Consider the following 24,244-nt stretch of genomic DNA (forward strand, 5'->3'; position numbering starts at 1 on the left):
CCTTGAGGAGTCTTCAACCACATTTCCGCAGTGGAGGTTAGTAGTTCAGTGTACTTTGCTTCCAGACAACTAGAAATCAAAGCCGTTGTTACAATGTTTGTACACATACAGTACTGCCATGTTATTTTCAAATACCCTGATGTCATTGAAATATACTTCGGTAGAGTGGTCCAAATTGCTGTGGAGGATGTGGATGACGATTCTCTGAAGTGCAGCTCTAAAATGTTTCTGTAAATATGTTATGTTCAAAACCGTTACTTTATTATGACATTTTCAGGAACTACTGTATGTGTGTGACACAGTGTACGTGGATGATTAAATAAGTGCCACCATGGAGATAATATTTGTTTACCATCACTGTACACAACAGAAATCCTGAGGGAGAGCATCCAACAAGGCCTGTACTCCGACTTTGACCAGATAGAAGAGGAGGTGATCGTCGGCCATGTCTCCAGATTTCATAAAGGACAAGGGGTCTAAAGCCAACTGGCCTGTCAAAATATGGAATATTGTGATATACAGAACCCTTATTTTCAACCACGAAAAACAACAGGACAATATCTGTCGGAGGAATGCTTGTACAACTTCGAACAGTAACAGAGCACTAACAGGTTCTTTTGTCTGTTGCTGTTTAATGTTGCTGCATTTTAATGTCAACTACAATTAAACCTTTTGGCACCTTTGTCATGTTTTCAATAAAAAATTCAGCTTTGACATCGCTACTGCTCATTAATACTATAACAACGGATGTTCGAAATGTTAGCGATTGAGGCATACTTTACAAAAGAAAAAAACATTGACATGAGTGATGATCATGTTTGACCATGCCTCCATCAAGTTCACCCCTGGTGAAGGAAAGTTGCATGGTGAATAGACCTGCTGTCACAATGCAGCATCACTGTCGCTTTTAGACACATGCCCACGAATGTTGTACAGATTAATGTTACAGGTGTCCGCCATTTGTATGTGTAAGGTAATGACTGTTATAGATCAGGCTTCATATTTCCAGCTGGGCTTTTTCAAATGCAGCCATGCTGGTTGTCACAATTTTGCACCTTTGGTGCCCAAAGGGTTAATGGTCTCTTGAGTGGCACACTGTGATTTACTGAAAAAAATATGTTGTGTGGCAATGGCGGCCATCTGATTTCTCATTGCTCACTGCATGTGAATGAAAATTACTGGTCTATCCATAGTCAGCCTTATAAAGATTACATGCATTTTGGAGCCAGATACATTTATGTACACTGGTTGTAAACATGGATGCTCAATCATGCATCAACCTTTCTTCTTGCTGCAGCAGCAGTCTAGTGACGTATTTCACACAAAGATGACTATCGGCAACATAATTGTTCTGCTGTTATGTTATGTAAAAATAAATGATTAGTGTAAATATAAAAATAAATTAATGTAACTGATGTCCTGTTGAAAAAAAATATTTTAATGACTCTTGAGTGATAAGTTCCTTTAATGGTGTTCTTTTTTTAATTGATAAAGATGGCTGCCTCTTATGTGTATTATCTCAATACTCAATGTGCATGAGCTAATTGTCATAGTCTGTAGATGTGAGAGAATTTAAAATATGAGAGCCCTTTTTTTCTTTATTTCAGAAAAAAACATACTTTTAATTTATTCATCTGATAGTGTTGGTGTAATTCCTCACTGAAGAAGAGGGAAACAAAAACAAAAGAAAAAGTAATATGAACAGAAAGTGGAGTGTAGATGTTTGGCAAAGACAGAGGCATGTAGTGTGTCCGCATGAGACTGGATTGCAAAGATGCCAAGTAATTTGTATTCAAGACAGACAGACAGGCCAGAGAGCAGTAAAGGATGTGCAACAGGTTTGGCTGACCAAGAACAAGGAGTGTGAAAGAAAGAAAGAAAATGACAGGGTTCAAGGAAAATAAATGTTGTGAAAATGATGGTAAAATGCAACACACTGGACCTAGGTGAAAGTGGACACAAGACGAAACAAACTACTCAGAGTGATTGCAACGGCAAGCCATTGTGAATTAGGGCACTCTGAGGGTCCAGGAGCCTTTGTTATGCAGCTTGACTCTTTGTGAAGACTAAAAGGAGATGCGACTGGGTTAATTCACAGAACACACGCAGTAAACATCTAAATCTACAACAGCGTTCATGGGTGAGTGCAAGAAGCAGCTCGCTCAACACAAAATAAGCATGCTGAATAAACATAAATGAGGCCAACCTGCAACAGAGTCCTAGAGTAAAGCCTGTAAGAAGAGGCATTGTGAACTAACGCTTTTTGACCGCTCTTTCATGAGTCCCGCATAGAAACTTGGCACGCGGGATGCAAACCCCGTTTATCAAGGAGATGGGAGAACGTGTTATCGCTCAACAACCAACCCGTTGTCAATACACTCCTGTTTAAGTAGCTCACGATGATGGAAGGAGAAGTCCAAAATGGGAATTCTGGTCATATTCATGTATGAAAACCCCCAGAGGCCATTACCGGTCTCACATCCCTAACTATGTAAAGCAAAAAATATAGTGAGGGGAAAGAAGATGTGGTGCTGGAGTAGGGTTGAATCTGAATGTCTAGTGTGCCCTGATGCAGAGACTTAAATCCATTGAGAGGGAGCGGAGCCCGCTGGAGCCACACGTGCTGTGGTGCTGCACATGTGCAGGATTATGAAAGTGCCCACCCAGGATTGTGGCCTGGGTCATACCAAGCGTCACCCAAACTGATTTCTGAAGCTCCAGAAACTCTAGTGCAGTGAGAGTGGCTTGGCGTTAGTTATAGATTTCCCCCGGGCAGACAATATGCAGTTTTGTCCTGCAGGTCGTTCATGAACTGGGTTGGTTCCTGCACTGGCAGAGGAGTGGGCTCGACCTCCATTTATCGAGCGGCTGAAGCCACAAGTGGTGGGAAATGATCGAGCAGAAACCTCTTAGACTCCCTGACCCAGGGGAGGTATAGGGTTGGGTTTGACCGACTTTAACAAGAAATGGATAATTAAAAAAAAGAAAGTAAAAAAAAAAAACTAATCAGCAATCAACAGACACTGGAACATGAACATAACCACTTCTGGATCTCTAATCCAAAATAAAGTTCATAGAACAGTCAATCTGTCACATTAAATAATAATTAATTAAAAAATGTTATTTTGATTTGTTGTTGTTTTTTTTTTTTTTTTTCTTATTTTACTGAAATTGTTTCTCTCTTAACAGCTTTGAGCAAGTTAAAGACTCATCAAATGTACGACAGCAGCCAGGTTGAAATTGTCCACTCCAACGTTGTATTCGACATCTGCAGTCTGATGCTGTATGGCACCCAGGCCATTCCGATTCGTCTCAAGATCCTTCTAGACCGCCTGTTCTCTGTCCTGAAGCAGGAAGAGGTTAGCCAGATCCTGAATGCATTGGACTGGACACTGCAAGACTACATCCGTGGATACATTCTGCAGGTGACAAATGATGGAAATATTTTTGGGTTTGTTTGTGCATGCTATAATTATATTACCATAGCATTATAATCTAATGCTATTATTATTATTATTATTATTATTATTATTGTTATTATTATTATTATTATTATTATTATTATTATTATTATTATTATTATTATTATTATTATTAGACACACTATTAAATTAATATTATTAACACGAAATAATAATAATAATAATAATACTAATAAGCAGATGAAGAAGAAGTTGATGATGATGATGATGAAGATGATGATGATACAAATATATTATTTTATTATTAATAGTAAAACTAATAAATACATTTTAGAATCTCCATGATTAAAGCTGACTAACATGTTTGCCACTGTTTAAGTTGGTAAAACTACAGCAATAACCCCAAAACACACCTAATATCCCCCAAAACAATACAGAAGAAACAACACTTTTTGTCACTACAGCACTCCCAGAAATGACCGCATGGGCTACAAACAAGTCCACCATGTCCTTTAAGGATGTTCGAGCAAACGTCTAAGCGGATGACCAAAAAGACAGATGTCCTCTATTGAGGCATCTCTGAACAGAGCCGCCAAAGCTGAGATAGCTCTAGTAGAATGAGTTCTGTACCCCTCAGGGGCCTCTGAGGCCGTGGCATAAACGCTCTCTCAATGGCAATGCACACAGAGAGAAGCGCCTAAAGGACACCAATTTTCCTTTCAAACTCCCACCATCGGAAACAAACATTCTGTCTGACAAGGGGAACTCTTCAGTCCTGCTGACATAACATGACAGAGTATGGACTGGACATAATAGATGCCTTGTCGCCTCCTGCTCATCCCGATAAGGGGGCAGATAAAACAACCTCAACATCACAATCTGAGACCGATATAACAAAGTAACTACCGCCGTCTGATAGCATAGGATTAGGATGCAACATCAATGAATTTGCGTCTTCGTCAAATGACATGCACCTGCAATTAACTGATAAGGCAGTCAAATTGCTAACTCTCTTAGCAGATGTTAACGCCAGGTTTAGCACCATCTTCAGTGATAACACATCCAGTGGAGAAGTCTGCAGCAGTTCTCCATCTGGGTATTGGACTCCTCACGGGAGGTCTGAGACCACCAAGTAAAAATCCAGAGCACCGGACGAATTCTTACAGAAAAGTGTCCAAATTCCCGCTGCCCCGCAGACATTGCATCAGCAAACATGTTCAGTGTCCATGCCAATCGACCTTTGTGTAGCAACTCGTGAAGGAATGAAATAATTCCTCACACTGGACAGGTGACCAATGTGAGACCCTTGGTCTCGCACCATCTCACAAACAAACTCCACCTAGTAGCGTACGCTCACCAGACCACAACCGTTTTGCACCAACTGCTTCTGATAATCCCAGAGCACGCAGTCTCAACCACTCAACATTCAAACCTTTTGAGAGGGTGACGCAGCACTGGACAAGATCGAATAGTCCCTCCAGCCTGAATAACAGCTCTGTGGTGATCACGGAGAACCCACTGTCATTCTGATTATATCTGGAAACCAGCTAGTCCCAGAAGCCACTGTGTCTGAAGTCAGTGGCTCTCTCACTTGCTGCAGGAACAGCATCATCCATCTGAGCAGGGAACGCATATAACAGACCCTGAAGCCACACTGGATCTGCTAGTGCATCCTCTCCTACTGTGGAGCCTGAACTGAGCCTACGCATTCTCTTTTGAGGCAAAAAGACTGCCTCTACCATGTCTGGAGCGCCTCCACTAGACATTTTGTACGTGCCCCAGTTTAGGAAATCTGGGACGTGATGTACTCTCAGTGACAAGCGCTGCCAATAAGACTCCGCTGTCAGGTTGTCTGACCTCACTATCACAGATGTCCTATCAGACGTGAAACTAAGTGAAGAAGAATTTTCATGGGACCTGGTCACGTCCCTCGAGCACTGTCCACGTCCAGGTTGCCCCCCAAATGGATCCATCCGTAATGACCCAAATCTTAGGTAACATCTGTGATGCAGCAGAATGGGGATACGGCCTGATTCACTTAGAGGGCTGGGCTGGCCCATGAAGCCTCTGGGGTTCGATCCTCACCTCCCTCTTACCAAATCTGTCCCTAGACCTGGAGGAGGAAGCTGACGACAAGGAGGAAGCACGGTGCTTCTCCATCTTGAAATGTTCAGAGAGGTGGGCTGAAAGTGTTCTTCGTCCTCTATATTCTCCAGGTACTAAGATGGTCAGAAAAGCCATAAATTGCGCACCGACATCTGAGTGAGAGCGCAAATTCTGGCAATAGATGAGGCAAGAATCATCTTTTGGAAAGCTGCTGCCTTCACCTGTGGCCTTTATAGGGCATCACCCTGAATGACATTCTTCTGAAACAGCTCCTTGTCCATGGCAGAGGCGAGAATTGTTATATTATTCACCAATACCTGAACATGCATGGTGCAAGAGCAGGCACGATCCATCATCCGGTCTTCTGATATGGAAGATGCTGCTTGGGACTTGTCCACAGTGGTCTGCACCAGGCAGAAATGCATCCAAGACTTCCAAAAATGGTCCATAGTAATCAAAACACCCAATTGTGATGAAGTTCGCTGGCTGAGTGGAAAAAGTGCAGAATAGCGGGAGCAGAGCTGAGTTATATGAGGTTAGGGGTGCCTTCCAGGGCATGGAGCTAATCAATCGAAGTCTCAGGCCGAAGCCATTGCCATTGGATTAACAAAATGCGAAGGCCATGAGAGGGTGGAGCACATATGACATAGAACTGTGTACATGTAGAGCAGCAGCTCATACAAGGGAATGGTGGAACCCCACAACACCAGCAACATAGAATCCAATTCCCAAGTTGTCGCATGAGCAACAAAGAACATTTTGGAGTCATATGTTGTTGTAACATGCTAACAGAGAGACTAACAACTACAGAGAAAACCACAACATCAGAAGAAATGGAAGACAATTTTGAATTGGAACAGATAACATCTGTGATGCGTGTTTGCGACAGTACCCGTGCCACATATTTACTTGGGGTATCAAGTATTGTGCATTTTGGCAGCAACATCATTGGAGAAACTGCTATCCAAATCTCGAGAGAGCCCCAACAGCAAAATGGGGGAGGCAGGCGCCTGCAAGCGCCTTTGACTATGCCGTTCTGTGTAATTCAATTTAAAACCTGACAATTTTGCAACGTGACTTGGAAACATGTAAAGAAAATCTGTGTGTTTGCAACCAGATATCACAAATGTTGAAAAAGAATCTGCAATTGTCTATATATGCAATGTCTATATAGAGCAGACACAAATGTGTATTTCTATTTGCCATGTCTGTCTGATTTGACCTGAACATGAAACTTTTATATGTCTGGAAACACAGTGGTAGAAGACAAGCGCTCACTCTCTCTTACAGTTTGTAAGTCTGGTAGAGCTTCACCAAACTGCGATGTCTCACATTAAATTAAATGCTTTGACCTTCTGACAGAATAGCTGCTGCATTCTGCAAGTTTTTTTTTCCTCTTTTTTTTTTGCTTCTTGAAGAGGTATATAAAGACATGTCTGCATGAATTTAAATAACTTAATGGTTCATTTTTTCACATTACGAACAAAGAAGGCCTCATCATTTTGGTTTCAAATTGAGAGTCAATTAAAGTGATTGGTAACGTGATCAGTGGTGATTTGCACTGTTCCTGATCGGTATCGAGATCTGCAGCAAAAATTTTAATCCCTAGTTTAATGTGCGTTCATGTATGTGAGGTACCGCTGTGAGGGATGAGAACAAGAACAGAGTGGCTGCGACAAAAAATAAATAACACCATCCTCAAAAGCACTTCATTGTTTCTGTCTATGGACTGAAATGAGAGGAGTGGCCCGGTTCAACCGTGGAGATGAATACAGTCCATTAAAGGCAACAGGAGCGGTTCAAATAGACAGAAGTCCGAGGGAGTCGAATGAACATCTTATGACAAGCTTGTTTGGTGTCCAGTGACCTTGTCTTGTCAGAATGTCGATGATTGCCATTATATTATAGCAGTTTTATTTACATTTAAAAGCCCAATGTGAGGTTTTCTCCTTTATTGCCACCAATCCACCAAGTCCTGTGTTAGCTACTTGTACTCTCTGTCATCTCCGTCCTTAATGAGAGAGACGATCGGAGTATCATCAGAGAACTTCTGCAGGTGGTGGTTGCTGTGGGCGAAGTCAGTGGTGTAGAGGGTGAAGAGGAAAGGAGCCAGGATAGACAGTCTTGATGCAGGATCTTGTTTTCAAAACCTGTTCAAAATCCTCATCCTAATCATTGTTTGTTATTTTGACAAGAACTTTACTTCTCTTTGAATGCCCAAATTTTAACAGTTAGATTTAACATCACTTTATTATGAGTTTTCCAGTTCCAAACCGTCATTATTTCAGAGTAATCTGAAACTCTTTAAGAATGAAAAATAACTTTTTAGCCATACTTTATATTCAATTATATGCTTTTTCAATCTGAAAATAGTTCAGCACACTGGAATCTGTTTTCACCAGCCGCCAGCGCTCTTAATTCCAACTTTGCCACTATGGCCACAAACCACAGCTAGCTGTGCACACGGACACATGCATGCCATGTTATACTAAAGAAATATCATGCCAACATTCCTTTCTATGTCATATGTGCTCCGCCCTTCAACGGCCTTTGCTATGGGTTAATCCGTCTCGAGTCACTGTCTCCTGCTACTCTGCTCATTTTTCCTGCAACTTATCATGACCATCGGTTTTTGGTTCGACATGCAGCACTTTTACAATTGGGTACGGCTCTCCTTAAAGTCGCACACCCGCACAATGCCCGTGCCACATGTCTGGTTCCGGTTCACATGCAGCGGCACAACTCTTGTTCTGCATGCCTTCACTTCCCAGAGAAGTTCATTGCATGCGGCCCGCCAACAAGGCACCTTTCTTTCCGAGTTAAATGAAGATTGTGTCACCCAGTTGGGTCGCCTTGAGAGCCTACCCCCTGGCTGAAACACCACGTCTGTTCAGATCTGCGGGGGAGACACTAGAAGCGGTTCTCCTACCTAATGATGAAGGAGGAGGATTTTATGTCTTTGATGTATCCGAAGACCCCTGGGCTGATCTTCACGTGTCCTAAAATGCCGTGGCTCTGCAGCAACTGCCTGAAATCCCCACTCTCCATCCATGAGCCCCACCAGGGCCTATGACTGGTACTCCGTGGTAGCGGGAGTTGACAGCTCCTGAAGGTGCCACCACTCAGAGGTACTCTGGGTTTCTGCCTGGCACCATCCAGCACACAGTGGGCCAACACTCGCTCCAACTCTCACAGAATTTTTTTGCAACGTGGTAGGAACTCTGTGGCCTGCCCTTGCCATGGATGAACAGAGTGTTCCAGGTAAAGCCATTCAAAAGTTGCCAGCTTTCCATAGTGGCTCTGTGACAGGTGCGTGGAAAGCCCATGATTGGTTCATGGCTGCTCCTTTCATGGACCCCCCTGGAACACCCCTAAATCGCCTGAGGCTGCAATTCCTAGTCCATGGGAAGGCACAAGGATACATTTGGCTACATTTTGGATACATTTCAGCTATTTCAATAGTGGAACTGTACCTTTCTGCATAATGTGTCAGAGACTGCTTACCAAGCAAAATAACACGTGACTGAAACCATATGGATGTGATAGTCATGCGTAGCAAAACCGGGCTCCTCAATGCACAAAGAGTGCACGCTAAGGACCGCTTGACACAAACGGTACTAGGGCGAAACAGCATGAATTCCGGAGCGATGGTCAAAGAATGAAAGACCTATTAGCAAGAAAATTGTTGTAAGTGGCCTTGAGACCCCACTTTCACCATTGAACGTCCTGACACGGACATCAGTGTTGTGTGTGTGGTGTTCTGATTTTTTGCATCCATTAATCACCATTTAAACAAACCAGCGCAGCGAGACAACCACTCACAACATTCATTCATTAAGATTTGAGAACGTAATGATGGTCACCAGACATTACCCAGTGTGCAGAGATACAAAACAATATAGGCTTTTCAACTGATCTGAAGTCACTCTCCAGAACTTAATTGTGATGACAGGGGAGGGCATGGTGAGACACGGTCATACCGCATACATGTTTGTCCGAAAATTACGATAATTGTCACAATCTAAGCGGAACTTGTACGATGTATGGATCAATTATTCATTCGTGATTCAGGTGAAATCATTATATCATGTGGTATTGCTTATTCAATATCCACCACTGAGTCCTGAGTCCTGGCGCCGTTCACTTTGTTCTTGGCTCCACAGCTGCCACTGGCAGCGTGGCAGTTGTACAGTTATTTTAACAACAGCGCTTTTGAGGAATGAAGTTCCGATGTCGATCTTCCGTGTCTCGCGCATAGACACAGTCTGTCCTGACAAACGGCATTAAGCCACATGCCACATTCACCCAAAGCCTTTACTCTGCCTTCTTTAGCACCTTGGACATTCAGCAGCATCAATGGACAATCAACATGTGAATAGAGTTTGTTGCGACTCACAAGAATGAACCCCCAATAAAGGAGCTCTACCGCACCCATTCTTCCCTGCACACCTGAACACTCAACATTTTACAGTTGTACAGTACTGCCCACTTTGCCTTTTTTTACTTGCCCATTTTTTAAATAAATAAATAACATAAAAACATGTCAATTTTGCTGCACAAATCAGATGCCCGAGCCACCTCAGCTGGTTCCTCTCGATGTGGAGGAGCAGCGGCTCCACCCCGAGCTCCTCCCGGATGACCGAACTCCTCACCCTATCTCTAAGGGTGCGCCCAGCCACCCTGCGGAGGAAACTCATCTCAGCCGCTTGTATCCGCGATCTCATCCTTTCGGTCACTACCCAAAGCTCGTGACCATAGGTGAGGGTGGGAACGTAGATCGATCGGTAAATCGAGAGCTTCGTCTTGTGACTCAGCTCTCTCTTCACCACGACGGTCCGATACAGCGACCGCATCACTGCTGCCGCTGCACCAACCCGTCTATCAAACTCACGCTCCCTTTTTCCCTCACTCGAGAACAAGACCCCGAGATACTTAAACTCCGCCACTTGAGGCAAGAACTCTCCACCAACCTGGAGAGAGCAAACCACCGTGTTCCGGTCGAGAACCATGGCCTCAGACTTGGAGGTGCTGATCCTCATCCCGGCCGCTTCACACTCGGCTGCAAACCGACCCAGCGCATGCTGAAGGTCCCGGTCCGATGAGGCCAGCAGAACAACATCGTCCGCAAATAGCAGAGATGAAATTCTGTGGTTCCCGAACCGGATCCCCTCCGACCCCTGGCTACGCCTAGAAATTCTGTCCATGAAAGTGATGAACAGAACCAGTGACAAAGGGCAGCCCTGGCGGAGACCAACATGCACCGGGAACAGGTCTGATTTACTGCCGGCAATGCGAACCATGCTCCTGCTCCGGTCATACAAGGAGCGGACAGCCCCTAGCAGAGGGTCCCGCACCCCATATTCCCGGAGCACCCCCCACAGGACATCGCGAGGGACATGGTCGAACGCCTTCTCCAAATCCACAAAGCACATGTGGACTGGTTGGGCGAACTCCCATGAACCCTCGAGCACCCGATGGAGGGTATAGAGCTGGTCCAGTGTTCCACGCCCGGGACGAAAACCACACTGTTCCTCCTGGATCTGAGGTTCGACTATTGGCCGAAGTCTCCTCTCTAGTACCCTGGAATAGACCTTTCCAGGGAGGCTGAGGAGTGTGATCCCCCTGTAGTTGGAACACACCCTCCGGTCCCCCTTCTTAAACAGGGGGACCACCACCCCGGTCTGCCAATCCAGAGGCACTGTCCTCGACTGCCACGCGATGTTGCAGAGACGTGTCAGCCACGACAGCCCTACAACATCCAGGGATTTCAGATACTCCGGACGGATCTCATCCACTCCCGGGGCCCCACCTCCGAGGAGCTTACGAACAACCTCGGTGACTTCGGCCCGGGTGATGAGAGAGCCATCCGAGTCCTCAGTCCCCGTTTCCTGAATAGAAGACGTGACGACGGGATTGAGGAGACCCTCGAAGTATTCTTTCCACCGCCCGACAACATCACCAGTCGAGGTCAGCAGTCTCCCCCCCGCACTGTAAACAGCACTGGTGAGGCACTGCTTCCCCCTTCTGAGGCGACGGACGGTTTGCCAGAATTTCTTCGAGGCCGACCAATAGTCCTCCTCCATGGCCTCTCCGAACTCCTCCCAGACCCGAGTTTTTGCCTCCAAGACTGCACGGGAAGCGGCACGCCTGGCCTGCCGGTACACGTCAGCTGTCTCAGGAGTCCCACGGGCCATCAAGACCCGATAGGACTCCTTCTTCAGCCTGACGGCATCCCTTACTTTCGGTGTCCACCACCGGGTTTGGGGATTGCTGCCGCGACAGGCACCGCAGACCTTGCGACCACAACTACGTGCAGCCGCACTGACAATGGAGGAGGAGAACATGGACCACTCAGACTCCATGTCACCTACCTCCCTCGGGATCTGGGAGAAACTCTCCCAAAGGTGGGAGTTAAAGACCCCACTGACAGTGGGTTCCGCCAGGCGTTCCCAGCAGACCCTCACAATACGTTTGGGCCTGCTCGGTCTGACCGGCTTCCTCCCCTGCCAGCGGATCGCACTCACCACCAGGTGGTGATCGGTTGACAGCTCTGCCCCTCTCTTCACCCGAGTGTCCGAGACACGTGGCCGAAGGTCAGATGACACGATCACAAAGTCTATCATAGACCTCCGTCCAAAAAAAATAAAATAAATAGAATAACATAACAACAAGGCTGTTCACGAATTTAACAGTCTGACGGCCGAGGGGAAGAAGCTGTTCAAAAGAAGGAGAGGGGGCACCCGGATGATGAGTAATGAGATTTTATATATATATATATATATATATATATATATATATATATATATATATATATATATATATATATATATGCAGTGGAACCTCGTTTTCAAATGTCCCAGACTTCGAAAAAATCGGAGTTGGAACGAAAATTTCAATATTTTTTTTATTCTGATTTCGAACGAAAATCCAGAACTCGACCGCCCCCGAAAAAAAGCCGGAAAAAACGCCGCGGACCGATCAGCTGACCCACGACGAGCTTTGTTATTGTGTATAACACAGTTTCTGTATGCAGATGTGCCCAGTTAGCTACATTTACTGACTGTTTTTTCTTCATATTGAGGTGTAAAACCTTTCCTGTCTCCGCACTGGACCGTGGCAGAGTGTCACAGGGGAAATGGTCTCGACACTTCCAAGGCTGGAGCGCGCACTCCAGGGTTTTATGTCCTGTTGTCGACTGGAGCTTGGACAGGGATGAGGCGAGTCTCGGACAAAGCGTTACTTGGTTCATTATTTTTTCACAGGAAAACTGCTCAGAACCACACATTCAGAGCTGGACACGCACCAGGCACCTCTTCACATCTCACGTTTCTCTCCGTCGGCAACCCCTCCCACATGCAGCGGCCACACACATACACGAACAGTGCACCTACAGCAGACACACTACATTCACTCCTACAAAAGCCTATTTTAAGGATTGGAATGCATTATTTCTTTTTCCATTAATTGTAATGGGAAAAATCGATTCAGATTTTGAACAAATCACTTCTTGAACCGCCATCTGGAACGGATTGTGGTCGAGAACCGAGGTTCCACTGTATATACCTCTCTGGAATGTCTTATTGTGAACTCTAAGCCATTGTACTCCTTGTGAGTTCGCTTCATTCATTCTGGCTGCCGTTTATATTCAGCTGTGCGCTGACGTCTACAAGGCGTGTGCTTGTGGACCAGGTCCTGCATGTGGAGTGAACTTTTCCGGACTCCGCTGTCATTGTGGTTGGTGACTTTAATGAGGCGAATCTGTGTGAGGCACAAACAGGTGGCAAAAATCTCCACCAGAGAGCAGAGCGTCCTGGATCACTGTTACACATCACTGCACAGCACTTACAATGCCCTCCCTCAAGATGCACTGGGACTCTCTGACCACTTGATGGTTCATCTTGTTCCCACATACAAGCAGAAGATGAAGCTGGCAAAGCCTGTTGTGAGGAGCATGAAGATCTGGACGAGTGATGCTCGCCCCATGCACCCACCACCCTGAACAACCTCGCTCTTGCACAGTAACTTTTACTGTCGCTTCAAGCAGCCCTAACACCTCTGTGGTCTCTCCAGTCCTCTCCTTCATTTTACAGCAAAGGACTTTACTGCCTCTTAGTGACACAAGAAAGACGAACACAGTCACTGATGAGCCACCCCCTCACCTCCCCCCTCCTTCTCTTGACATCATGGAGCAGGATGTGCTCACTCACTTCAGGAAGTTGAATCATCGGAAGGCTACAGGTCCAGACAGAGTTTCCCCTGCCATCCTGAAGCATTGTGCCACTGAGCTGGCTCCAGTGTTCACGGTGTTCATCTTTAATGCATCCTTGGCGACCTGTCATGTTCCTGCCTGCTTTAAATCCTCCACTGTTATTCCTGTGTCCAAGAAACCTAGGATCATAGAAATGAATGACTACAGACCAGTGGTGCTGACATCTGTGGTCATGAAGTCCTTTGAGCACCTCGTTCTATACCACCTGAAATCCATCACTGCTCCCCTCCTGGACTCAATGCAGTTTGCCTACAGAGCCAACAGATCTGGGGACGATGCAGTAAACCAGGCACTTCATTTCGTTATGGAGCATCTGGACTCTCCAGGAACCTATGCCAGGATCCTGTTTGTGGACTACAGCTCTGCGTTCAACACAATTCTCTGCTTGAAGACAGGCTTCGCCAGCTCAACGTGTCTGACTCCCTCTGCATGTGCATTACAGACTTCCTGATCAACCAGAGTCAGTGCATGCTGCTGGAGACAACTGTCTCTGGCACTCGAACCCTCAACATCGGGTCTCCTCAGGGCTGTGTTTTTTCTCCATGGCTCGTCTGCGTGTGGTACTGCTGCACCTCAACCACCAGTCTGTCAAGCTGATGAAGTTTGCGGATGACGGCACCATCAATGGGCTTATTTCAAATGGAAATGAGTCGGCTTACAGGAGGGAGGTGGACCGGCTGGTGTCTTGGTGCAGCCACAACAACCTGGAGCTCAGTGGGGATAATCATGCTTGTGATTGGACTACACACATGCACATGTATTCGTTCTCACCACCGATTCCAGTAAGTGACACGTTGCTTGTCACCTGTGCTGCTCCTGAGCTGACTTGGAAGTGGGCTAAATGGATTTTCAAGAGCGCAGGCAAATTTGCAGACAGGAAGGCTTTTCTCAAGTCAATTATTCCTTTAATCAACTCAGTCTTAACCCTGGGAGCGAAGCACTGTGCAAGAGCGGCATTCGGTAAATTATACTTTGCACTGAAACACCACAGTGTCTGAGCCAGCTATGCTTCACACCACATGGACAACAAAGAAATGATTATATAAAGACGAAGCATGTGACACATGGGTCAGAAAATCAAAATCATCTCGACTTGCGTTGAACTGCTATTCGGTCACCAGCCAACTGGGAAATGAGCTGGGAATTTGATGCTATCGCTGCTGAAGGCCAGAACTTTTCTCACCTCTGTGGCACATTTTTGTATTAAAAAATAAAAAATAAATTCATTCAATTAAGAAGTTGAAGTTACTGTTCAGGCTGTTCTGCACAATCTTTGATCGCGTAACAGGCCACTGTTCCTTTTTTGCCATATATATTATACAGCCTACAAATATGGATTACATCTTGTGTAGACGATGTCACTTGAAGAAGAATAGTGATTGTAAAGTAGTAGTGGGTGTGAGTGCGGCCAGACAACATAGGATGGTGTTGTGCAGAATAACAATGGTGGTGAGGAAGGTGAAGAGGGCAAAGGCAGAGAAGAAGACAAAGCAGTGGAAGCTGATGGAGGAGTCTTGTGTTGCTTTCAGGGAGGGATTGAAGCAGGCTTTGGGTGGCCAAGAAGGACTTCCAGATGACTGGATAACTACGGCTGATCAGGGAAACAGGTAGAAGAGTTCATGGTGTGTCATCTGGAAGAAAAGTGGGTAAGGAGACTTGGTGGTGGAATGAAGAAGTGCAGGAATGTGTACAAAGTAAGAGGTTAGCTAAGAAAAAGTGGTACGTTGAGAGAACAGAAGAGAGTAGACAGGAGTACAGGGAGGCCCAGCAAAAGACAAAGGTAGTGGTGTCAATGACCAAACAGAGTGCCTATGAGGACTTGTATGCGAGGTTGGACAGTAAGGAGGGTGAGAGAGAGTTGTACAGGATTGCAAGGCAGAGAGATAGAGATGGGAAGGACGTGCAGCAGATTGGGGTGATCAAGGATAGAGAAGGAAATGTTTTGACTGATAACAGAAGTGTGTTGGAAAGATGGAAAGAGTACTTTGAAGAGCTGATGAATGAGGAAAATGAGAGAGAACAAAGAGTAGAAGGAGTGACCATCATAGATCAGGACGTAGCAGATTATATTAGTAAGGCTGAGGTGAGAAGGGCATTGAAGAGGATGAAGAGTGGAAAGGCAGTGGGTCCTGAAGATATACCTGTGGAGGTGTGGAAGTGTTTAGGAGACATGGTAGTAGACTTTTTGGCTAGAACATTTAACAAGGTCTTTGAGAGTGAGAGGATTCCTGAGGAATGGAGGAGAAGTGTGTTGGCGCCCATCTTCAAGAACAAGGGAGATGTCCAGTGTTGTGGCAACTATAGAGGGATAAAGTCGATGAGCCATACGATGAAGTTATGGGAAAGAGTCGTGGAAAGTAGACTAGCATATGTCAGTTTGGCTTCATGCCGAAAAAGAGCACCACAGATGCAGTGTTTACTTTGAGAATGTTCATGGAGATGTACAGAGACGATCAGAAGGAGCTCCATTGTGTCTTTGTGGACCTGGGGAAAGCGTACTACAGAGTGGCAAGAGAACAGTTGTGGTATTTTATAAGGAAATCTGGAGTGTGTAGTGAAAGTGAAGGATTGTCGGGTCACGGACGCCTGCGTCTGTGACGTGGATATTATGAAAAATAATATCTCCTCGAAGGTTTGGGGCACCACCTGAAATATAGTTTCCAGGAGACTATTATGCTCTCTTGATTAACACTTAATTAATTAATTAACCGTGGTAACTTAATTAACTATTAGCATAATCAATCTATTTATCTGAAGTCATTACTCGTGATGTAATGTCCTTTACTAATCAGAGGCTCTTAGATTGCTTATAATACACTCCAAAGTAATGTGATCAAGACCACGTAATTTTATGAATTTATTTAAGAATAAAAGAACAGAAAGAAACAGGAAAGATGCAGAAGTAGAATAATATGATCCCAACAATATCGCGATGGAAACGCAAACCAGTTATGAAGCAATGTCAATACTGCATCAGACGCGTATGTAACTGATGGGAAAGTTGAGACGTTCTAGTCTAACTGTCAACCTCAGGCAAGTAATGATATTACTAAACCCCAACACACCAATCTGTGCAGAGATGACAAGCAGCGGCTTACTTTGGCGATGAATGGAGGGATGAATGGGATGGATGGATGTATGAGAGGGTGATGAGTAGATGCTGGAGGTCGGTCAGCAGATGAGGGAGGAGGTAGGCGGCTTTGGAAGGAGGCGTCCTGGTTCTCAGCGTGGTGGCTTGGAGGTGATGAGGACCCACAGCTTCAGGCGTCGATGTCACTCTCGGATCGTCTTCCGGACCGTAGTGGATCTTTTGTCGCAGACGGGGTGACCGTAGCTGGCAGAGAGCGGCGTAGGACCGAAGGCGTATCTTTCTCTCGTGCCAGGTGATTCACCGGTCTGAACAACCTTCTAGAGTGGTCGCCTTAATGACACACTCCAGGCAGCGGAAGGTTGTTGGAAGTTGGACTCGCGTGCTCGTCACGGCTGCCGGCTGTGATCACGTGGTGTGACTGGGCCGTTCCTGAAGGAAGCTCTGGCTTGGCAGACCGCTGTAGGACGAGGGCGACGTGCAACTTTGGAGAAGTTCTCAATCACTCTCACACTTGGATGGGCAGCGAGTGGAACGCTGGCACGGCTTCAAGGGTGGAGGAGAAGCAAGAGTCTTTGCAGGAACTTGAGCAGGAACCGTCGAAGAAGTGGGTTGTAGTTGGTTGTGGGAGGCGAAGGAACCAGAAGGAGCAGCAGAAGAAGGGGGAAGAGGGCAACCGAGGGCAACAGAGGGACAGAGGGGAACAGAACAGAGAGGGGAACAGAGGGCGGAACAGAGAGGAAAAGAGCAACGGGGTAAGAGAGGAGCACAGAGGGGCACAGAGGCAGAACCTCTGTAAACTGGGTCTTTTAAACTCTCATGAAGAGTCTCATTGTCCAGTTTTGATTGGTTGAAGGAGTTCCATCACCTATTGCTGATTGGACGAGGATTTCCAAGCCTGGCCTTCCTCCTCCTCCTCCAACGGGGTCGTAAATTCCAGTCTTGAGATGGGAGATTTTGATCCCCCCCAGTACCAGAGTTTTATTTGACAATAAAACGTTACCTGAGTTGTAAAGTTGCTCACAATCTGTCAAAACTTTCCCATCTCAATTCAAGCATTCAAACGACACCAAACATGACCATTCTAGCACATTGTCCTCTATAATGATCAATATAACAATCGACCATTCATGTCAAGTTTAACATCACATGTTCAGGGCATCTGGTTTGCTTGAGCATCCTGTGGGAATCATGGGTTAAGTGGGAAACAAAAGTCCTTTTTCAGAAATACACATTAAGACACATTCACATATAAGTCTGTCTTTGTTCATCTGGAACCTGGAGAAGGGGGAGCTGTGTGTGTCCCCCACCAAACAGGGTTCATGAGTTGGTCAGGGTTTTTCCTCTTACGACACACATCTTGGAATGTTGCTCTAGTCTCTCCCCCCTTTGACCATTCCACGAATTTATGGTCCTTATCTGAGGGTTCAGAAACCTCTGAGCTGCCAAAGGCATGGAGGGAACCCAAGGAGATGTCTCCGAGTTGAAGTTACGCATTCACCAAAGTTCACCAGGGATCCATGCTTGAATCTCTGACGAAGGAATCACTACAAGTGGCAGAGAAGTATGTTTGAGTGGTGCAAGTGTGCCAGATGTAAGACGGTGGTGAGGTGTGCTGCTGGTGTAACAGAGGAGTTCAAGGTGGAGGTGGGACTGCACCAAGACTCGGCTCTCAGCCCCTTCTTGTTTGCTATGGTGATGGACAGGTTGACAGATGAGGTTAGACAAGAAGCCCCTTGGACGATGATATTTGCTGATGACATTGTGGTCTGTGGAAAGACCAGGGAGCAAGTGGAAGACAAGCTAGAGAGGTGGAGGTTTGCCATGGAAAGGAGATGAATGAAGGTTAGCAGCAGCAAGACAGAATACATGTGTGTGAATGAGAGGGACCCAAATGGACAGGCGAAGTTACAGGATGCAGATAATGAAGGTGGAGGATTTTAAGTACTTAGGTCAACTGTCCAGGACAATGGAGAGTGTGAGAAAGAGATGAAGAAGCGGGTCCAGGCAGGATGGAATAATTGGAGAAAAGTGTCGGGTGTTATGTGTGACAAAAGGGTGTCGGCAAGGATGAAAGGGAAAGTTTACGAAACAGTGGTCAGGCCACCAATGTTGTATGTGGCACTGAGGAAAAGACAGGAGGCAGATCTGGAGGTAGCAGAGATGAAGATGCTGAGGTTCTCTCTGGGAGTGAGCAGGATGGATAGGATCAGGAACCAGTATATCAGAGGGACAGCACATGTCAGGTGCTTAGGAGACAAAGTGAGAGAGGCTAGATTGAGATGGTTTGGACATGTACAGAGGAGAGAGAGCCAGTACATTGTTAGGAAGATGTTAAGGTTGGAACTGCCAAGAGGAAGGTGAAAGAGGAGATTTATGGATGTGGTGATGGAGGACATGAAGTTTGTAGGATTGAGAGAAGAGGAAGCAGAGGACAGGGTGAGATGGAGGAAGTGGATCGGCTGTGGTGACCCCTGAAGGTAGAAGCCAAAAGAGAAAGAAGATTCAGCCAAAAAATAATTGCCTCTCAATTTCGAAAAAATTAACTCCATGATCATGATCTGCATTGGTGTCTGAGGGTATCAATGAGATTTGTGGCTAAACACAGACGTCAAAAGCTGATTTGCAATTGCACAAGAAATTTGCATTTGAAGCAGTGAATTGGATGCTCACTACTTAACTTTTTTAGCATTTTATAGTCAACTAGGAAACTAGCAGCATTTAATATATGTACTGGTTCACAAACAACAACGTAACAACGGAAGCAGTGACATTATTTTTAATATGTGATATCAAGGACATCAAGAATGCAGAATTAATCTTCACTCACAGTACTCCACATATGTAGATTATTGGCAGGTATTGAAATAACACTGCTATCACATCCCAGACTCATTAAGAAATTAGTCGGTGATACAGTCAGTGGGGGAAGAGGTACCAAAAATTACTGACCTACAATAGCCTTGAAGACATCTTTGAAGTGAATCAGTCAGCAAAACCCTTTGCTCCACTCTGTGTAACATTTCAAGGTCTAACTTTGATAAGTGCATCATCAAGTATTCATGATGAGCTGTGCTTGATTCATGTTAGTTCATCTAACAGAGAAAGGACAGCCAGATTTCTTGACAGGCACCACATGAATGCTCTGTGATGAAATATTAATGATTGTTACTACACAACTGCTCCTCTCATTCAAACATGGCTCAACTTGCATGTCATTATTTATTAGAGTGGGAAGGAAGATCAATGCGACTGCACCTCCATCATTGTGAGTTTTGTGGGCAAAGGTGTATATTAGTATGTACTTGATTCCTGTACGACTTTATTCATGGAGGTTTGATACAGAGAGATATAGATATGTGCTTGCATTTATGCACATGTGTTTGTGAGTGTTCATGTGAATGTATGTCTGTGTCCAAGAGGGAATACTCTCTGTGTTGAAAAACGAGGACAAATCACCAGCCAGGTTTCTTCTTACCATTTCAATGTCTTTCTGTTCCGATAATGTTTAATGTTATTCCTTCATTTAGCTTCACTCCTCTCTTCTTCGGATGTGTCATCAACATCTGTGTGAATGTGTATGACAAAGCCATAAATAACTTGCACCTCATTTCTCTCTGCCCCTTTCTCTTAACATTTTTCCATCATTCTCCGAACCATGTCCCTTTCCCCTGCTACTGTCTCGACAGGATGTTGCTGGGAATGTGCTAGATCGATGGGCAGTAATGACATTCGAAGAAGAACTTGCCACCTTGCAACAGTTCCTCCGTTTTGGGGAGACTAAATCCATTGTGGAACTAATGGCTTTACAAGACAAGGAAGGGGAGTCAGTTTTGGTTCCTAGCCTGAGCACAAACTCAGACATTCGCACTTTCATTGAGCGCAGCACTCACCACACAGCCACCATGGTTAAAATTGAAAAGGTAAACAGCAACAACATGCACCACTTTGAAAACTTAATGAACAGCATGAACTTCATGCTTCCGTTTCAGCTGCTCTGTCCTGTACCAGCTCCAACTCTGGGCTCAGCAACAGGGCCAATCCAACATCTACCACAGCAGAATGAGCAGCTAGTGATTCGTGAAAACCTGATTTATCATTCACACTCTGCTGGAACCAGCTTGAATTTATTTGAAAATGACGTCAACCGATGTGACAGGCCAATGGAAAGCTTCACCACCACCTCGCCAAAGATAGAAATCGAAAATTTTTCCACAAGTGACAACTACTCAGATGGACCCTCCAAACCATGTACGCCATCCATTCGCTGTGACATCACACACATGTCACCTGATGGAAAACTACGTCCTATGGAAAGAAGTGTCAGTAGCGGCACTGGGACTTCTCGGGGTGCGTCACTGAAGAAAAGTCGCGTGTTCTGCAATGCTTGCGAGAAGACGTTTTACGATAAAGGCACACTAAAAATCCACTACAATGCTGTGCATCTGAAGATAAAGCACAAATGTACTATTGAGGGCTGCAACATGGTATTCAGTTCGCTACGAAGCAGAAACCGTCACAGTGCCAACCCTAATCCACGACTTCATATGCCTATGAACCGCAATAACAGGGATAAAGACCTTCGGAGTGAATTGTCTGCTGATGAGGTTTCACATTCTGTGGGTCATGTCGAAACAGGTTCAAAGGTATCCAGTGGCTGTTTCTCAAGCATTAGGCAGAATAGCATTCTATTTCCGAATTTAAAAACAGTACAGCCTGTCCTTCCATTCTACCATAGTCTGGTTACGCCCAGAGAGCTAGCAAACACATCAGGATCACCCCCCACTCTCCCTCTTTTGTCAACCTCTGTGCCCGCCACTCCAATTCCTGAGTTCTACACCACTGATCCTGTACCAAAGAAAAAGTCTCGAAAGTCGAGCATGCCAATAAAGATAGAGAAAGAAAAAGAGGGCGAAGATGGTGAACCACTGAAGATAGGAAGTTGTTTTGAAGTTGACAATATAATTAATAAGCACCAGGACGAGTGTGACAGTAGTCGAACAGTGAGCAGTATCTGCGTGAAACAAGCCGTAGTGAAAGAAAACAAAGGTGCACGCAGCACTAACAAGAGAGGGGAAAAGCAGAATGTCACCCAGAATATGGATGAAGAGACCATGGGCTGTTCTCGATCTTCTGATCTCAAGGCTGTGAAAAAACATGATTTTGGTCAGAAGCTCAATGAAAAAGAAGAAAGACATCAATGTGAGGAGTTTGAGCACATATGTGAAAATCAGTTCATTGGGGATCATTTTGGTCCGGTGAGGGTTGGATTAGATGGATTAGTGGATCATTTCATTGATTCAAGTTTGTCTGAAATTGATGACATCTCACACCACTGTGAAGTCTGTCATAAGACCTTCAAGAATCCACCCAACACCAAGTTGCACTATGAAAACATTCAGTGCACAGTGGATGGCTGCAATGCTACCGTTTCATCCCGCCGGAGCCGAGACAGGTGAAGTACAAGCATTTAACCGTTATTCCTCACTAACATTCATTTGAAACTAGGTCTGGGACTTAACCTATTTCAATAAAATAATTGTAGATTAAAATATTTACACATACAGGTCTGTGTCAGAAAATTAGAATATTGTGATAAAGTTCTTTATTTTCTGTCATGCAATTAAAAATGTCATATATTCTGGATTCGTTACAAATCAACTGAAATATTGCAAGCCTTTTATTATTTTAATATTGCTGATAATGGCTTACAGCTTAAGAGAACTCAAAACTCGCGTCTCAAAATATTAGAACATTTCCTCAGACCACGTAAAAACAAAAAAAAAATTATAACAGCAAAACAAAATCAATCATTTGAAAATGTCCACTAATGCACTCAGTACTTGGTTGGGAATCCTTTCGCACGGATTACTGCATCAATGCGCTGTGGCATGGAAGCAATCAGCCTGTGGCATTGCTGATGTGTTATGGATGCCCAGGATACTTCAATAGCGGCCTTTAGCTCATTTGCATTGTTGGGTCTGGTGTCTTTCAGCTTCTTCTTCACAATACCCCACACATTCTCAATGGGGTTCAGGTCAATTGGCAGGCCAATCGAGGACAGTAATGCCATGGTCAGTACACCAGTTACTGGTGGTTTTGGCACTGTGGGTCTAGGAATCAAAGGCCATTGTTCACAGATGTGTCCGGGAAATGGGCTACAATAGCCTTATTCCAATGGTCATGCCACTTCTGAACTCAAGACAACGGTAGAAGCGTCTGACTTGGACTATGGAATGCACTGGACAGTTGGTTCAAAGTCCTCTTTTCAGAGGAATGCAAGTTTTGTATTTCATTTGCAAGGCGCCAGAGTCTGGAGAAAGGCTGGACAGGAGCAATTTTTTTTTGCTTGAAGTTCCTTGAAATCCAGTGTGAAGTTCCCACAGTCAGCAATGGTTTGGGGACCCACGTCAGGCTGCTTGGTCCACTGTGTTTCATCAAGTTCAGAGTAAATGCAGCTGTGTACCAAGAGATTTTAGAGCACTACATGCTTCCGTCTGCTGAAAATCTCTATAGGGACCATGGCATTACTGTCCTCGATTGGCCTGCCATTTCCCCTGACCTGAACCCCATTGAGAATGTGTGGGGTGCTGTGAAGAAGAAGCTGAAAGACACCAGACCCAATGATGCAAATGAGCTAAAGGCCACTATTGAAGTATCCTGGACATCCATAACACCTCAGCAATGCCACAGGCTGATTGCCTCCATGCCACTGCGCATTGATGCAGTAATCCGTGCAAAGGGATTCCCAACCAAGTACTGAGTGTACTAATGGACATTTTCAAATGATTGATTTTGTTTTGCTGTTATAATTTTTTTTTTTTTATGTTGTCTGAGGAAATGTTCTAAAATTTTGAGACACGGGTTTTGAGTTCTCTCAAGATGTAAGCGATAATCCACAATGATAAAATTTTAAAACGCTTGCAATATTTCAGTTGATTTGTAATTAATCCAGAATGTATGACATTTTTGTTTTTTTTATTGCATTAGAGAAAATAAAGAACTTTATCCCAATAATCTAATTTTCTGAGACAGTCCTGTACTCATCCAAATCATGCAGAGTAATTGCATGTAAAATTTCTTTCACAAGGGAACATTTTATAATGTCATAACCAAAACATCGATGACAGAAAAATGTTAATTAAAAAAAAAATGTGACAATGAGATTGGTCATGATTCATTTATTATGAACCTGTAGTTGATTTCCACTGGGTAGTTGAACTTTGGGAAAGTGGGCTGTTGCCTCCTATGCCGACACTGAAGACTGCCTTTAGTGTTGCATGTTGACACATTAGATTTTCAATTCATCTTCCGCCATCCTCAGCATATCCTGACACCACGGGCACTGCAGCACGTAAA

General features: G+C 44.9%; 1 protein-coding gene and 1 pseudogene across 4 annotated transcripts in view; both read left to right on the forward strand.

The window, feature by feature from the left end:
* The window catches only part of bnc1 (basonuclin 1), a 63,381-nt gene that overhangs the window by 36,681 nt on the left and 2,456 nt on the right, over positions 1-24,244 (forward strand). For 3 of the 4 annotated variants that reach the window (XM_053886249.1, XM_053886241.1, XM_053886257.1), the window contains 2 exons: positions 3,190-3,425; positions 20,575-22,340. In XM_053886249.1, the coding sequence (XP_053742224.1) occupies positions 3,190-3,425; positions 20,575-22,340 (2,002 nt within the window). Of the gene's footprint in view, positions 1-3,189; positions 3,426-20,574; positions 22,475-24,244 lie in introns of those variants that run through there. The other variant, XM_053886267.1, reaches the window with a different exon arrangement.
* On the forward strand, positions 17,259-20,701 carry LOC128771117 (uncharacterized; annotated as a pseudogene).

This window comes from Synchiropus splendidus, chromosome 1 (genome assembly GCF_027744825.2).
Source record: "Synchiropus splendidus isolate RoL2022-P1 chromosome 1, RoL_Sspl_1.0, whole genome shotgun sequence".
Taxonomy (NCBI): Eukaryota; Metazoa; Chordata; class Actinopteri; order Syngnathiformes; family Callionymidae; genus Synchiropus; species Synchiropus splendidus.